Source organism: Gallinula chloropus, assembly GCF_964237585.1.
Source record: "Gallinula chloropus genome assembly, chromosome: 5".
In the NCBI taxonomy this organism is placed as follows: domain Eukaryota; kingdom Metazoa; phylum Chordata; class Aves; order Gruiformes; family Rallidae; genus Gallinula; species Gallinula chloropus.
In genome coordinates, this window is record NC_140090.1 from 31,795,625 (window position 1) to 31,813,324 (window position 17,700).

The window sequence follows — 17,700 nt, forward strand, 5'->3', positions numbered from 1 at the left end:
TCATCACACACACGCAGCACTATGCTGACTGGGGAGTGCTGAGGTCAGAATTTTAAAAGATTACTTGTGGGCTCTTGCATGAAGGGAAAAAAGGTAGAAAACTGAAAGGGAAACTAGGCAAACAGAGTCTATACAGGGATTGGACTTTATAAAATATTAAGTACATGCTCTCAGCAAATGAATGCTTTAAGATTTCAGCTTCCATCTTTTGCCCTCTAACTCACGACCCCCAATTTTATGTAGAACAGCTGAAAATCCCAATCTTTTTATACTATCACACTATATTGTTCAAAAGAGCTTTAGGCCCAGCACTTGCTACTTGAAGTCAAAGTGATTCTTTAAAGCATGTGTGGTTTATAGACTAGAGCAGGATCTTTCTAGTTTGCTCTATTAATAAAGAAACACTTTTATTTGTTTACACATACAGCAATATTGTATCTACTACATACTAAATAAAATGCATTATTTATTTGCATTTCCCTGTCTGATTTTCTGAAAAGGCTCATGAAATTTTAATGAAAATGTTAAAGCAACAGACTATGTATTAAAATTATATACAAAAAATGACCTTAAAAGAGTACTATTAACATTGCAAAGCAAAGCACTTCAGCTTGGAGAATGCCACAGCAGAGGTGTCCATCGTTAAGTTATCTCTATGCACTCATTGTAACAGACTTTTACTTTATGTTCCAAAAGCCTAATGACAATTTTATTTATAAAACTCCTGCTTCCTTCTTTCAGGAAAGATCTACAACGTTTTCTTCTACATGTACAGCAACTGCCCCCCTTTCTTATTCAGCACAGTTTATATCTGCTCTGACATCAGCATTAAACGTGCATCTTTCTCTGAAACTGAAGTATTAAGGGTTTTTTTAATAAACACTAATGAGATAATTTTAAGAGAAAGTCATGCTATCTGTATATCACAGACAGGGAACTGAAACAGAAAGATAAAGACCACTCCAGGTTCTCGGGTCCAGCTGCCCTGCCCTCTTCTGAACTCTTCACCTCCAGCTCTTGCTGGGCTCACAGCACTACTGCCACTGGCTTCGGTTGCAGCCTGAATACATTCAGCACTCCTGCAAATCAGTGCACGCAGGTCAGGCGCCACCAGGGTGAAGAACACACCATCTCAACACATGCAGTTTAAAAGACACCTCCTTGCCACCAGCAGTTCTGAGGTACTGGCACAGCTAAAAAAAAATAATTCAAGCAGCATGTAATGGGTAGAAAACAGAAGGATTGTCTCTCCTTCCCTAAGACTATCTACACCCCTAACATCACACCCACCAACCAGAACACACCAAACAGCTACAAGTCTTACAACTTCAGCGGTGAGGGTTGGGCTCTACAGAGCAACCTTCCTCTCCTTTAAGCAGATCCCTTTTGTGCTCTGAAAGTAGTCTTTGGGAAGAATTACATCTTGTTTATGTATGTCTCACACCATCAGCATACATACAAAGGGTCTGAGTTGCCTTTGCAGACATCCTTACAGCTAGTGTTTTCTACTTCAGCCACCTTACTCTCTGAAACTTACGTTCTTTTAATAGAGTTGGTATATACAGTTTCCTAGGTGTGGGGTTTTGGTAGGTTTTTTTCTTTTCTTTCCTTTGTTTTTTTTTTTTTTAAAGAAAAGCAGAGTTTTCTTTGCTGCAATACTGGCTGACACCCTTTCCTTTCCCATGTAGTTTCTTCATGCACTTAGAGCAGCATGATGAGCTAGTCGCCCTCTCTCATTTATGCCACCCTTTCACACAGTGTCCCTTTGCACCTAGCCACATGTCCCATGTCCCTCTTCCCCTCATCCCCAGCATCCTTCTCTAGCTCGCCCCCTTGTCTGCTATCTTCCCAGCCTCTAGCCTTATATTCTTACCTTTTCTGCTCCTAAATAAAAACAAGTATCAGAGTTATTTTAGGAGACAGTAAAAGAACCACCTCTGTCAAAAAAGCAAATAAACCCCACACTTCAATTGACACTTGAATAGAAAGTTTTACTTAAAAGGGCTCCAATTTCACAGAATCTGTAATGGGATGTGTCACGCATGACACTGAACAGGTGATAACACAGTGACTACTCCACACTACACCCATACTTTATACACAAAAAGAGAAAGGAAAAAGCAAACCAAGAGTAAAGGAGACCAAAGGCTGTTCCTGAGACTTAATGATTTACCCATACTTTCTTCAGGATGGCAGAAAAAGAATGATTGTTAGAAATAATTTTTCTCCTGTATGTTTTCTTTCTTTTTAATGGATCTGCTCTTCTAATACCAGCTCAGACTGAGAACTATTCTTTGTAGCTATTTTGTGATGTACATTTCAGTAATAAGCAGTGAGTTATTTGATGTAACGGCTGACAAAATTTAGTCCTGAATGCAATGCTCATTCTTTTTTGTACCTTTAAAATTAAAACCAGTGTGTTACTTTTTAGAAAAGAATAAAACTCCAGAAGCTTCGATCGAATAATTTTGTCATTTTGTTTTCAGAATTAAGCATCTGAGCAGATTATAAAGCAATAAAAAGAGGCATCTGAATAACTACACTATATTGGATTTCTCTTTTATAACATCTCTGTTTGTCAACAGCAGTATTACAACTGGCAACGAAAAAACCCAATCCCTCTTTCGAATGCAGGAATTTATGCCAACTGGAGATAGCAACAAAAATTGTAATTACACGAAAACCCCAAACAAATCAATGCCAGATCCTCTGTTCTGGTCCTACTGCACAGAGAGGCTTGAAAACCACCACAGCAAGTTAACTGAGGTTTTTCTTTGCAACCTTTGTAAGGTCCTGCAGTGATGGACACAAACTTCTAGTACCAAGTACCAAGTTCTAGCTCTGCTCTTTTTGTCCCCGTTTTCCAGGTCCTGACCACAGCACTGGACAGAAGTGATCCTCATTTAAGCTTTCAGTGTGGCACAGTCCAGGCCTTGCTGCTATATGTTGCTAAGGAAAGTTTCATTCTGAAACCAGGCAAACTAGAATTGGGGTCTGCCTCTCTCCAATGGATGTGCTGCTTTGCCCAAGCCTACTATTCACATTAGACAGAATATCTCCTTCCTACTCCTTTAGGAGCAAGCAGGCAAGCAAGAGAACAGGAGAGGAGGAGATGGTCTCCCAACCACCAAAACTGCCACTAATACTGAAACATGCTTTGCAAGCAACTGTCCCCAGACCTGACTGTGCCCTACAAGCTCTCCTGGCCATGGGAGACAGAGGAGAACCGTAAGCTGAATGAACTAGTACAAGAATGGCCAAAAGAACTCAATGAAATAAAGATTATTATGTAAATGTAACTGCACTAAGTCTGCTAAAGTCCTTGAAAGTCTGTAGATTAAGGTTTCGAGTCACACATTTGCTCCCCTTCCAGACAGATACCCAATCCACAAAGCTTGAAGAGAAAGGAAGGATTAAAGAAAGGATTTTTACTACAGAAGGTGAGGAACTAAGGGAGCAAGAATTAGATATAGAATAGCCTCAGTATAGGTGTCAGACTACTCAGGGAAAAATATATCAGCATTTAAGTTTCTTCAAAAAACCCCAAACATAAATAACAATGGTCTCATGACAGTAGGGATCTTCTGTGCACTCACAGGGTTACGATGTCAATCATTATGGTTCTTACTTGCAAACAATAATTAAATCCTTAAAAACTACATTAACCCATGCAAGACTACAATAAAACCAATGAGAAATTTAATCTATCAGGACATAAGGCAAAAAAAAGGGTAAATGCTAGAGAAGCTGTTATGTTTTGAAAGAGCAGCATGGTGCTATTGCTTGAGGTAGGAGGAAAGTACTGGCTGAAAGTCAATGGCCACTCAAGGAAGTGCTTTCTAGTCTTCTGTGAAATGCTTTCCATTTGGGTCGCCACTGGTACGTACAGAAACACTCTCCCACTCTGCTCTTTGGTCAGAAAAGAGTGATTCAGTAGGACACTTAATTAGGGATGATGTTCTGGGTACTTTTGGAGTGCTGTGTAGGTAAGTGCTAAGTAGCAGTGCTGTACTGGAAGACTCACTAAAAGTAATGCTGTTTCATGAGACACACAAATAGCAATGTAATTCTTTTCTTCAAAGTTAATTTCTGAATGGTATTGCTCTGCACAGCTTTTATTACGCAAAGATGTGTATTAATAAATAGAGCCAGCAACCCATTTTATGTAATAAAAACTTGTTTCAAATGTTAAGGAAGACAAACACCGTACAAGATACGATTCCAGAAGTGAGCTGGACTAGAAATATCAATTACTGGTAGCTTCCTTCAAAATCCTCCATATTGACATGGCAACATGATCGGACTTCAAAATAAAAAAATGAAGAAGAAACATTCGAAGTGGAGAATTAGAAATACTCCCCTGTCTATATTCAAGTCCCTGAAGGTAATGTAACCACCAAATACACAGCATTACAAAACCAACAACAAAACCAAGCTAACAAAATCCCAAGCAAAGTTCCAAGAGTTAAATCTTCTGCAGGGCTACATAATTTTAAACTTGCAGTTAAGCAGTTTTAAAAAAGGGAAGTGCCCCCTCCTTCTCGACAGCCAGTATCTCATTTAGCTCACTGCTCTTCTTTCTGTGTCTCATACTTCATACTCCAAAATGTAACTTAGAGGGCCAGATGTATTATCTGGGAAGTTTTCCAAATTCATTAACTCACTGGCACCAATGACTTCAAGATAGCCACTGCCAGCACAGAATATTATGCCCAGCAAAAACCCAGCTCCTGGAGGGAAAGGATTAATAAAATGAGACATTCGGAAGATGGCTGTCGGTCTCTCTGGTCACAAGCAGCAACTAAAAGTAGTACCTGCCAACGCTGATCACACCCAATTTTTCAGTTCCTAGTACTGTGAAGGTCTTCCCTGAACATGTGCAGATCATTCACCACAATATGAAACCAATAGTCAAAGACAAGGCTGTGACTCGGATTCCAACTGCAGAGGGTGGGAGATGTCACCCAGGGGTGTTAGAATCACATCGGCACTTCTCAATTAAAGAAGGTGCACACTGAGGCAACTCATTGTGCTTTCTGAAATGGATGCAGTCTGGCTGTCACCAGCTAAAGGGCTGATGGAGGACTGAATGCCTCAAAAGGCCCTAGAAATGCAGGAGACCTGATGGATCCACTTGCTGTTTCAGCTTTCTTAGGGCCAAGGGGGGAGTTCCATGAAGGAAACCAGTGTACTATCAGTCATGCAGGCACTTTCATAAACCATCTGTTCAGGCACCATCACCAGAGAGGGGCTCTCATATAAAGATCAACAAATTGCAAGAGGTCCCCAGAATTTTAAACATTAAACTTGTTTTGCTGTCTCTTTTGTCTTACTGTGAATCTCCAGTTTCAATAACAAGCATGTCAAATTCTCTACATTCTTAAAATTTAAATTTATATTCTTCAAACTGAAAACTTATTGTTTCTTATTATTTGATTATGGTTAATGTCAGCTTTCTTGTTGTTTGACATTTTGCTGTCTCAAATCACTTCATGATATTCCCAGATCCAGAGATGCCAAGATCTCAAGTCCTAATAATCACTTCTGCATAATTGCAGTGTATGTATTACCCTGTGTGAAATTCTGCACTAACATGGTTACACTGCTGCTGCGTTCAGAGAAAGCTTGATTTCTGTCTTAGACACATCCACCATATTTACAGGCTCTCCTACCCTTACATCAGAAATAACCTGGAACACGAGGCGGCAGGGAGCTCCAACTCAAGGCAGACGCTTTCAGCAAGGAAGGACATGAAATGTGGCAGGCTCAGCACAGACAGTCACAGGGAAAAATATCTCCAGGTCTCATGAAGCAAATGTGTGTCCCAAACATCCTACAACTGATAACTTATGCCAGCACCATACCACTTACTAGAGAGAGTATTTCAGCTTGCAACAGATAGAGACTCCTGCAGGCATGGCTCCCCTTCAGTGCACTGAGAGCTGACACAGACAACGTACTTACCAGAGAAAGATGACCACTTATTTCAAAGACCAGCAGGCCTTATGCCAAGTGGATGTGGTCACTGTAACTATTTAAAGCCTGCACTTCATTTCATTTCATACTCCTTGAACATTCTGGGGATTTTAATACTCTCTTGACTTGCTTCACTGAATTCTGCACAGAACAATACGCAGCAATACTGACCGGGGGGAGAAACAGTAACATTAAAACACCCTCCTGAGCCTAAGTTAGTATCACAACATGCCCAGAATCACTTGAGGAAATTAAAGAGGAAAAAAAAAGGCAGGAGAAATATGAATGTATGAGTATCTTGGCTGGAAAAAAATTCTTCTGTGTTCGATTTTTTTCTTCCTAGTCACTGCTTCTATTCCTGTATCATAAGGGAGCTGTAATGTTGGGTAACTGCTGAGCATGACATTTCCCAGGTCACATTAAACAAATCTCCTGCCCCTTTCTCTGCTCCTGGAGCAATCTGCTCCCCAAGGAAACAGGCTGTTGTCGGTTTGCAATCCCTAGATGCCAACAATTCATACTGGGTAATGCACAACTCCCATACTGCTGAGATGTGATGGAAAAATAGTACATCTTTCAGCTCTATTGTTTATTTTTGAAGACTGCAGCTTGGATATCTGCCAGGCCAGGCCTTCTCCTCTGAGAAAACACCATCACTACTGTCATGCAGACTTTCCACTCCAAGTCTACCCACACATAAAAATGAGGCATTCCCGACACCCAGAATCTCTCCAGCATCTTGCTCTAATAAACTTAATGTCACAGCTTTAGCAGGCATTTCCCTTCCTATGCATTCACCAGAGAATTACAGCATACCACGTTGGACAAGACCTCATGGATCATCTGATCCCACATCTAAGAGTAATTTGTAGAGTTTCTACCTGCAGGAATTCTTAAGCTTCATTTCATGAGAATCAAATTGAAATATCTATCTTTAGTACACTTTCAGGGCACAAGCTTCTTTCAGAGAAGCCCAAGTTGTTTACAACTTCTGGGTACATTTGTTCTTTAAGTGGGAACACGGAAAGGACTTTGCTGTTGAAACTACGGTTGTTTCCCTACACTTTTGTAGGACACAAAATGCACATTTACTGGTTGAGACAAAGTCAAATAACCTCTCAATGTGCTTTTACAGGGTGATTTGTTCTCTGGTTCAGCAGCTTTCTGTGATCAGCTGGACTAAAGGAAACCCTGCCCAGTCCCTGTGGTTCTTATGGAACATTGTCCTCCTTTCTGACCTGACTGTTCACTCCCACCTGACACTTACAAAAAGATTCTCCTTCACTGCTGGACTCAGTTGCTCCCAAGGACTGCCCAATCTTTTCTCACTCCTTAGGACAGGACAAAGCTAAAACAAAGCTAAAAACCAGCCATAGCCATTTAAAAGTAAGCAAACCCACACAAAACCATGTTTCACTGGCCATTAAGCAAACCTCTCAAACTGACTTCCAGTTTAGTCTTCAGGACAAGAAATAGAGACTCAAACTTGCTCCCCCACTTCCTTTCTTTACACACAAAGACTCCTCTGAAGATCTGCAAATCTTCTTTCATCCATGCTTTCTCCCTCAGATGTGTCTGTCTACCTCCTCTCCACCCCAGTCAACTTCTCTCAGCTCAGGCTGATCCCAGGATCAAAAACTGCCAGTTACAAAATCATTCTCTCTTCTCTTGAACTCCCTTTTTCCTGCTCCCTTGTCTAAACCAAAATAACACTATTCTTTTTTGTAGATTATGTTTTCTGCTAGTTTAGCTCCCCACAACAGCTCATCACAGGATTATAACAATAACGTTGGCAATAGGGAGAAAGGTGGCAGAAATACGTGGCTAGGCATTTATAGAATACACAAAGGTATCATGGGATCCTCTCCAGGAGACGGAAGAACATTAAATCACCTATTCTATGCTGCAAAACCTCAATCCCAGACCCTTGAATATGCATCCATACCACAGCTGGTCTATGTTCAACTCTGCTCTAGATCCTAAATTGAGGGAAGCGGGTTTTTCCTGCAAGTTTGTTATTGTTCTCAGCAGATCAAATCTATTCGCTTTAATGACTGTAGTTCAAAGAAAGATCAATGGGCACTGCTCTGCCATACCTTAATACAATGCACACTAAGATTCAGTCACAGAACACAAAGAATTCATAAAATCAAAGTGAATAAGTGATTTAAGAGAAGATTTGTGCAAGTCAAGGATGAGACAGCAGGGATGCTCTTCAGTTTGCTGAAGGTTTATTCCCATTTTTTTACTCCCTGCTACTGGGGAAGTAATTTTATCCATGGCAAGTAAAATATTTTTTTGTAAAAATAAATGAAAAAAGAATGCAAGTTTGGCATTTGAGTTAATAAAGATATTGTTTGACAGGGCAGATAAAGTGATTTAATAGCTGCCTCTGAAAACCACAGTCCTCACATCCACCCACTCGCTAGGTTTTCCTTCTACTGCCGTGCAAGCTCGACTTGAGTGGTTCAAGGAGATAAGCCCTGCACTATTCACACTGTCTGTCTTCTTTCAGTTTAGTGCTCTCAACCATCTCACCAGCTAAGCTGTGGAACTGGAATAAAAGAACTAACAGGAACCTGGCAGCTCCAGGTAGGAGGTATGGTGACTAAAACTGCCTCCTTGGGCAGCAGCAAGCTTTTAGATCAACATCGTAACATCAACCCACACCCTCAAGTGAGGGACTTTTATCAAGAGACGACTTTCTCAGGACCTAGCAAAAAAGGGTCACGACAATCATCATCACACAGCTAATAAAGTCTTCAAAAAACAAGAAAAAAAGCTGTCAAAGGAATACTTGCAGCTGGTGAGTTACTGGGGGCATAAAATTATTCTTCTTCTCAATAAAAATGAGAGCTTGCTTCCCTCAACAAAGAAGAATCATCAAACTAGGTTATCCTGAGAGCTGCTAATCAGCCACACAGACCTGCCAGCATGGCATTCAGAAAAAAAATTTGACCAAAAAAGCTGCTTTTCATTCAGATTCAACAAAACAGCAAGTTCTGGCGATTTAGAGTAGTCACCTGGAGCATGACAACTGATAAGTGTCCAGTGTTCCTTCTCACGAGTCAAGTGAAAAATCAAACTTCTTATGTAGAAATACATTAAGATTTGATGGAGGAAAGGAAGAGGGGGGACAGAGATTGCTTAACACTCATTCTTAATAGCCTCTGGAAAATAGTGTGCAGAATGTCCAGTTCGAGCTTCTCTTGCTAAAAACATATAAATCATACAATTAAAACTTGGAGTTCTAATTTTGTTTTCATCTCGTTTCAATACACCTTCCTATCTCTGACAGGTTAAAATACATGAAGTTCCCACAGACAAATGAAAGCGTTTCCAACTAAACATACATACTTTATGTTTAGCACTCTAAATGCTAGATGAAATCAAAAGAATATTTTCCTCAACACCAATTCTTGAGAGCTCATGGAAGTTGAAGACTTGGGATTTATTCCTACAGAATTCCAGGCTTTGACCATTAAGCAAAAATCCTCCAGTTCAATATTGTGCAGTCCTGTCTGACAGGTTGGGTCACAGCATACATTTGGTTCTTGTGCAACTAGGCAGCGTTGAACAGGCCTCCTCCCCACTCCCACCTCTAATCAATATAGATAGTTAGAACAATCTCTAACAATGAAACCATCAAACATATTAAAAAACTCAAACAAAACTAAAAAACCCTTTAAAATATAAGCTCCTATAAAAAAGGGTAGTAGATCCATACTGGCATAGAACACTAAGTAAATTAATGTATCATCCTAATTCCACTAAATGAGCTGTGTTTGAAAAAAACTACCCACTCACAACCCCAAACTGAACAGCAGCAAGCAGAGATGCAATGAAAGCTAAACATTTTCATGTTTGGACCAGGAATACTTATAAATCCCAACAATGTAAGAGATTCAATGTAACATCTCTGACTTTAGACTTCACCAAATGGAAGCCAAGAAGAAATTCTTTAAGTGACCTGCTGTGTGAGTCGATACAGGCTCTCAGATGACAATTTATTTGGAACTATATGGTCAAAGGAACACTTTGCCTGGATAATAATAATAACAACAATAATAATACCAACCACAACAAAAGAATCATCCAGGGAGAAAAGACCAAAGTGAAGGTAACAGTAAAAGAACAAAAATCTTGCAAAAATATTCCCAGCAATAAAGCATCAAACTTAACCCACAGAGTAATGATTCCAAGCCTAAATAGGAATGGGTTAGGGGTAATAGGGTGGACTGAAGCATAGTAGCAAGATATTTTATGTCAAATAAACAGCAGCAAGCACCCTCTGAATTAAGGGAGAATCAGGCTGCACCACTTCCAGAGCTGCGACAGTTGCTTGCTTCCAGCACCCAAGCCCAGAGATAGGGGTTAGGTGTCGCTGCCGTATTCTGCAGTCTGCAAAGTAGGCAACTCCTCTTTGCACAGCCAAGTATTACACTCTTATTATCAAAGAGAAATAAAATGAACTAACATCAACCTTTTCCTTCTCTCACAAATGCAAAGACAAGTATCAGATTCTACATGCCACATACTTTCAGTTAGATAGTGGCAAGGTCCTTGTTTGGACAGGCACTTCACTTGCATATGCCAGGCAGCTGAGCCATTTACATGAGTCCTCTCAACTGTGGATCTACCTGCTATATAAATCCTTATGAACTCAGTGCTAAACCCAATGCCCACTTTGAGAAGCTCTGCTTTAATGACATCTAGAGCAGTGTGAAGGCTCATTTAATAATACGATGAGATCTGGCATGTGGTGAGGAGAACACCACTTCCCTATGCACCTCTGTGACATAATTGTGTTATCTGCAAATCAAAAGCAAAACAGATGCCAAACGTCCTACAGTGGTACCAGTTCTGTCTGCCCCTCCAAATCTGAACTCAAATCACAGCAATTAGCTTAGCCCAGCCCTTATTCACACTTCACCCTGCGATACTCTACAAGTGTGAACTGAACATCCCCTTTGGCTTTAGAGAGGCAATCTTAGCATCATATAGACTTCCTTCACCTTCCAGTGCAACCATGGCTTTTACAATAGGCTGGAGAGCCTTTCCTGAAGGCAATGGTGAAGCTTAATCTTCTTTCCATACCCAATTCTAGGTGGTCACATAAAATTTACCAATAAGCCTAACTCTTCAACCACAATTTTAATTCTCATCCTAGCCTTAATGAAATCTCAGTAAAGTTTCTTTAATGCAGAATACAGCCTGGCATTACACAATCCAGAGATACACCAAGACCTTTAACTTACCACATTCCAAACTATCTCCAGTCCCAATATGAACCCCAGTTTCACCACAACTCAGTTACCCATATACAAAGCAGTACAGTCTGGAGTGTCTACCAGATGTGCTGGGACTCGGACCTTATAAAAGCCATCAAAGCCCTGACCTTGCAGGATTTAGCTCTGCACCTATTTCTTCAAGCCTTCTTTCCCAGAGCACCAACCATAGCCAACAGTAACCCGGTAACTGCACCGTCAGCAAAATTGATGTTAATACACAAAACTTGATGAGAAGCATCCTTCAAACTATCCCAGTGGCCCTTTTCCTATTCAGATTCTAACCCTGCACCTCTTGCCATACAGCATTAATTCAAATTCTGCTTAGTAACAGAGGTACCCCAGTATCATTCAGTCTTGCTGATACTAATCACAGAATGGTCTGGGTTGGAAGGGACCCCAAGGATCAGCGTCCCAACCCCCTTCCACTGGCAGGACCACTGCTAATCCACAGCCCACTGCTAATCCACAGCCCACTCACATGCTCCTCACATAGCTGCCAGCAAGAAAATAAGAACTTCAACTCATCTTGTCTCAAAACTGTCTTGAAACATAATCCCAGCCAAAAGCATGGTCTAGTGACATTAAAATAAAAATAGGAAAGCTTTTTTGCCCATTTTGCTAATTAATATGTCAGAGCTCATAAAGAAAGACTCATCAGCTTTTCTCCAGCACTGCATCATCTGAAAGAGCTTTGTCAGCAGAGACCTCAGCAGACAGTCAATACATACTAAAAGTGTTATAAGCAGTAAATCAGAACACACACACAAAAAAGAATTTCAGAAAAAAAATACCTGCAAAGAATTCAGTCCTCAGTTTCAGTATTTAATATTAAACAGGTTATATATGATGTACAAAAGTCTTGCCCTTCCTTATGAAGGGCATTCTACCTAGCTGTCCCGGAATCAGTTTTCTAGAAAGCCAAGAGTTCATGAAAAACTGAGCTAAAGTTTGCTGATGTTTCATCTTTGTGAATTTTCAGGGATCTTCACTGCTTTACGATAGAGGCACCACTTGTTTGCTTCTCATTGTCATCGTTAGAGTTGAGTTCAGGGCACATGGACATACAACTGATGATCACACAAGAAGCTCACAGAGGACAAATTCCTCCTGAGAGGATTCAAAGACGATGCTTTACGCACACACCCCCTTAACCCTGGCCCTTTCCAGAAAGGGCCGAGTAGGCTGCAACAGTAAAGCACTCCAGTGCTTCTGCTAACATTACTGTGGAAAACATTTCCAACAGGAAGAACACTGTATGCACTGCAGCAGGCTTTCCTCCAGCAAGATGAAGGACAGGCCGGCTGTGAGAACCAGAACTCACAGATGCATTTCTGTGAGGGTGAAATACAGGAACAAGTCTCCAGCCCTCTTGCCACAGAACACTCTTCCAAGCTCAGGGTCATTTTTTTTTTCAGGGGGGAGGCAGAAGGAGGGGAGAGGAAGGAGCTTTTATTTGCAGGTGTAATATATAAAAACACAGTAAGATGGGGCTACAGCTACAGATCCTTCTAAGGCCTTGGTCTTCTGCAGAATTCTGATAAGGTTTTCTTAAACGAATGCCCACTACTAACTCCTACTGCTACTGCTACATGTAATATGCAAGGGATACAGTAGCTGTAGCAAAAGATGAGACTACGTGCTTGAAGAGCCGCTAACCCAGAAGGAATTGAAAGGATATTTCCCTAGAGAGAAATACTCAACTGCGTGTTTCATAGAACAAGTCATGTTGAAGAAGAGAAGGGATAATTGCATTGATTGTTAGAAGGTGATAATTAATTCTGTAGAGAAAAAATGTTTAATTTCCTTAAGTCTAGAATAGGATGGAAAGTCTATGTTCTGTAATGAGAAAATAACGGTGTTTTGCTCCCAGCACTAGAAGCTGCAACGTCTCCCTTAGCCTGTTCTTTAAAAAGGTACCTATAAGAAAGAAGCGCAATGAACTATGGTAAAACAAGTGTTACATGATGTGACCAAGTGCAAGCAAGATGTGACTATGATATATAATTCCAAAACAGAAAAAAGGGACCAGAGAAAAGGAACGCCATGTTCTTGAACAAACCTTTAAAATACGTTATTTGGATGGAATAATGAAAGAACTGAAACTGCTGCTTGATTTCTCTTTATGAAGGGTTAAGGAAGTTAAACATGGAGAGGGAAGAAACAATTTTCAACAGTAACTGAACAGTATTTAAAGTAGAAACAAGAAAAATCATTAACACTCCAACTTCCTCAGAGGTTAGCTAGCTCCTTTTATGCTGAAAGGGAAAAAAAAGAAACAACCTGTAGGGTCTGTGCATCTATTCCTTAGGTGATCTGTTGGGTGCTGATTTTAGTCTAGGAATAAAAGATCCTAGGTACATGTAAAGAAGTCTGTGAAGGGTAAGTAAAGCAAATAAGCCAAGGTTCAGTAAGAATGGGTGCACATTTTCATATAAAATTTCTAGGGTTCTTCAAACAGAAAAATTTTCAAAGCCACTGTTTCCAAGAATTTGGAGAAGTGTGCAGAAGAAAGATCAAATGCTGCTAAAAGTGATGTTATAAAGCTTAATGTACCTCTAACAACAGATTGCTGGCGAGTTATGATCTCACCAGGTTTCCTTCCAATATTCTTTGATAGCAGTGAATTCCACTGATCTTTGGAAAACTGCATGATGTTGCAATGTTTGCAGTAATTTTTCTGCACAGAAAAAAAAAATATCAAGGGCGACAGCCCTAGCTTCTTCAAGTTGACAAGATCATTTCTTTGAAGCTTTCACATTCCCAAAACAAAAAAGTTGAAGGAATTTTTTTTCTCCCCAGGAGCGATAATGTTACAAGACATATGAACTACCCCTTGATTCAGAAAGAGAATCCAAGAAGTTCAGAGGCTTAGGAAAGATGCCAGAAATATTTAAAAAGAATTTGTCTACTAAGTTCAGGAAAAGGTCTTCAGATAAGGAAAATCCACATCAGAGAATTGAAGAACACCCAGTTGCACAGGGAAGGAATACCATAAGCAATCAGGAATCTCACAGCTGACCTTCCTTTACATGAATCCGGCTTTTTAGTTCTATCGAAGCGGTAGAAAGTCAACGCGCAATCACACTGCAAAGAAGCGGCCTGAAGCTTCAGGGTTTTCTAACACCAGAAGAGGCTGCTGAGTAACTTGAATTTTCTAGAAAGTTTAAGGTTTCTTATATCAGCTTACCAAGGGTTTATGAAAAATTACAATCTTACATGACATTTTCTTGAAAGTTCTTATAACACAAGACCTGCAAGCTGTACAGTACCACGGTGTGGAACGGATTCAGTAAAGTATTTAATAGGTACCGTAGCGACAGCAGTGTGGGCTTTTTTACTCTCTCTCACTCTGGCCTGAAACCTTTCAAGAAAAAAATAAGTTATTTCTACTGCACAAGCACAAGTAAAGGAAAAGCTTTGACATTCTTCTGTTTAAATCTGTAGAATTTCTTTTAGTGTTATCTTCAATATTCCTGGTAATGGAAACGTAAGCTCAGAGCAAGGACAAAAAGCCAGGAATATTTACATTTTTCAAAACGTACATTGTTTAAGATTCCACACTCTACAAGACACGTTGCACTTGCCCTTATTTGAAAGGGCATCTTCTTCAGTTTATACCATTTGCACTGCAAAAAAAAAGTTACAGCTTTTCCTGCAAACGCCTCAGCTACATACACTGCCTGGCAAAGAGCAATCCCTAATTCATCACTATACAACCTGGAGTCAGTGCATACAAAGTAATGCCTTCATTTGCAACTCTTTTAGTCACCACAGTTTCTGTAAGCTTTTATTTATTCTGTAAGATTTTATTTACTGCCCACAGTACTTTCGAGTCGCTGACTTTTCCTCCAAAACAGGCAAACAGCTTACCCGATCTGTGTCCAGCCAACAAACCAACTTTGCTTTCATCTGCCACTGGAGAAATAAAAGAAAAGACACAAAGATCAGAAACTTACATAAGTTCACAAGCCTTTGAAACACTGCCAAATCATTTCAGACAACTAGCACCCTAAATCTTTAAATTATAATTGTTTGTAAAAAGCCTTTTTTTCTTAATCCACCTGGGTTGCTTCAAAGTCCAAGTATCTGAATCAAAGCCCACTGAAACCAGGAAAAGGACTACCAGCAGTCCTCGTGGGTTACAGATCAGGACCTCAGCACTTACACACCCAAAACTGAGTTGTCAGAAGAGCAATCGCATTTGTAAATAACTCATCTTGTCAGACAAATCACAGGGCATAGGAGACTTGTAACATTTTCAGATCAAAGACCTCAGCTGGTAAAAAGAATCCAGATGTGGAAACCTTCCCATCTGCAAGACATCTCACTGACTCATAGACCCTCTGCAGAGACCCCTCTGGTCTCCCAAAAGCTGATCTTTTGGAAGGTTTATGCTTTTTTCCTACGTTATGATTTATTTTATTTTATCTGTAAGCTGCACCTTTGTAGTATTTCACATCTTACAGAGACAGACATTTACAGCAGCAACAGTTTGCAGACAGACTCGTGGAGGAGCAATTTCTGAATGTAACAAAAATTGTAATCTTTCTTCAGTAACTGTACTTCAGTTTATTATCATATATCTCAAGAAACTAATTAAAACACTCTCCCAGAGGGCTGAGGGGAAGACCCAATCACCATTTCTTAAAATGAATTCTATGCAAAGAAATGGTGCTAATGTAATGTTAGGGATGATAAAACAAGCACAGGAAATGAATGTTAGGGTTGAAAGCTTATCCTTCAACTCTGCCTGCCCAAGCACTCCTTATATTATGCCTTAAAATGTGATCTCTTTATATGATAAAATAAATTGTCAAGTCATACCAAAAAAAAAAACTATAAAGAAGAACTTATACAAGCTTTTATGGTGACCACTATGCAAAAGTTTACACACAGGGCTATCTGCAGTGATACAGGAATATGCTGTTTTCTACCCAGGAAGAGCAGTGCAGTAGTTACTGACATTTAGAAGCTACTACTGGGAAAATAATCACAGTGGAAGTATCCTTGTACTACTTCCCAACTTGACTTCTAGGGATGCTTTTCCCCTGCAAAAAAAGGCATCATATTCTATACTGGGACTTACAACTGGAATCATGAATCCCCAACTGACCATTCTATCACTTCTCCACCTTGGTAATCTGATTGCCACCTGATGATAAGTGAAATTCAAGTAGGGCAGTTTTGTTCTGGGATGCAGATGCTAATCCCATAATGCTGTTTGCAGTATTTCACAGAGATGCTGCAAAACAAAACAGCAGTGGCGTGAGCCAAAATTAGAAGTGCAACCAAGACTCAAGGCAGTTCTGTACTGTGTGTCCTTTAACCTTTCTTCTAGACTTTTAGTCCCTGGAAATGGTAACTATTTACCTCCTTGTTATGTGGTTTGATCCTATAATGCAAAATGATCGGACGAGGATTTGCTACAAGAATGCTGTAAGTTAAAACTACTTTTACTCCTCCCTCTCCCCAAGTTTAGCTCTGAGCAGAAACACCATGGAAAACTTCAGTCCCAAAGGTTAGTGTTTTGACAAGTTATGATTGTGTGAAAACAAAGGATTATAAAGGAAACTGATTTGCAACCTTAATTATGGCAGTCACTAATGGCAACCACTCTAATATATGATAATTAATTGGAGTAGGTTATGTTACAGTACACAGGATCTTTACAATAAAAAAGACGCCAAGGTTCATGGCACTTTTAAAAAAAAAATATGCAGGTGACTTGGTCTCCCTGAAACTAAGTTTTACATTATTAAAAGGGTTAAATCCATTTAACTTAATCATACTTACACACCAGCTTCACATGAAAAAATGAGATTTAATACTGGAGGGTAAAAATGAAGATTATAATTATTAGAAAATGAAAAATAACCTTACCAGAATTTAGGTTAGCATTATGAGTTTAAGCACACACACAGAATGTGAGAAAGGCAAAAATTAAAAGTTTTCTATCAAGGTCTGAGCAAAACATGTGCCCCTCCACGGGGTATTTTTAATTTCATGGGATATTATGCTTAGACAATGACAAGGAGAAAACAACATAAAAGAAGGAAAAGGCTAACAGGAGATAAGTATTTTGTATGTCAAAGTTGAAAACCTTCTAACTGAAGATATCATTTAGGAACTAAGATGCCCTGTTCCAGAAAACAGCATTTGAAAACGCCGCTCTGCATCATGTTAAAAATTCACGTGATTATTCAGTTATGACAAAAATAGCATTTCTCTAGCTACCTTCCTTGGCTTTTGAAAAAAGCAGGAGCTAAGTGGAAAGTTCTAAGATTCTACTAGTGTTAGCCTATGTTTGCAGAAAAGCACCTGAAAGATTTTAACCTTGAAAAAATACTCTCTACCCTAAAAACTCATGTTAAAGGAAAATATTTATAACAAAATTTCAACTGTAACTATTTTTATGAGGACACTAGAAAGACTA

At 39.7% G+C, this 17,700-nt stretch overlaps 1 protein-coding gene across 1 annotated transcript in view; it reads right to left on the reverse strand.

Moving 5' to 3' along the window:
- Positions 1 to 17,700, reverse strand: part of PARD3B (par-3 family cell polarity regulator beta) — a gene marked incomplete at its 5' end in the record, with an annotated part of 406,028 nt that overhangs the window by 153,924 nt on the left and 234,404 nt on the right. The window contains one exon of the mRNA XM_084264986.1: positions 15,138 to 15,182. Within this exon, the coding sequence (XP_084121112.1) occupies positions 15,138 to 15,182 (45 nt within the window). The remainder of the gene's footprint in view (positions 1 to 15,137; positions 15,183 to 17,700) is intronic.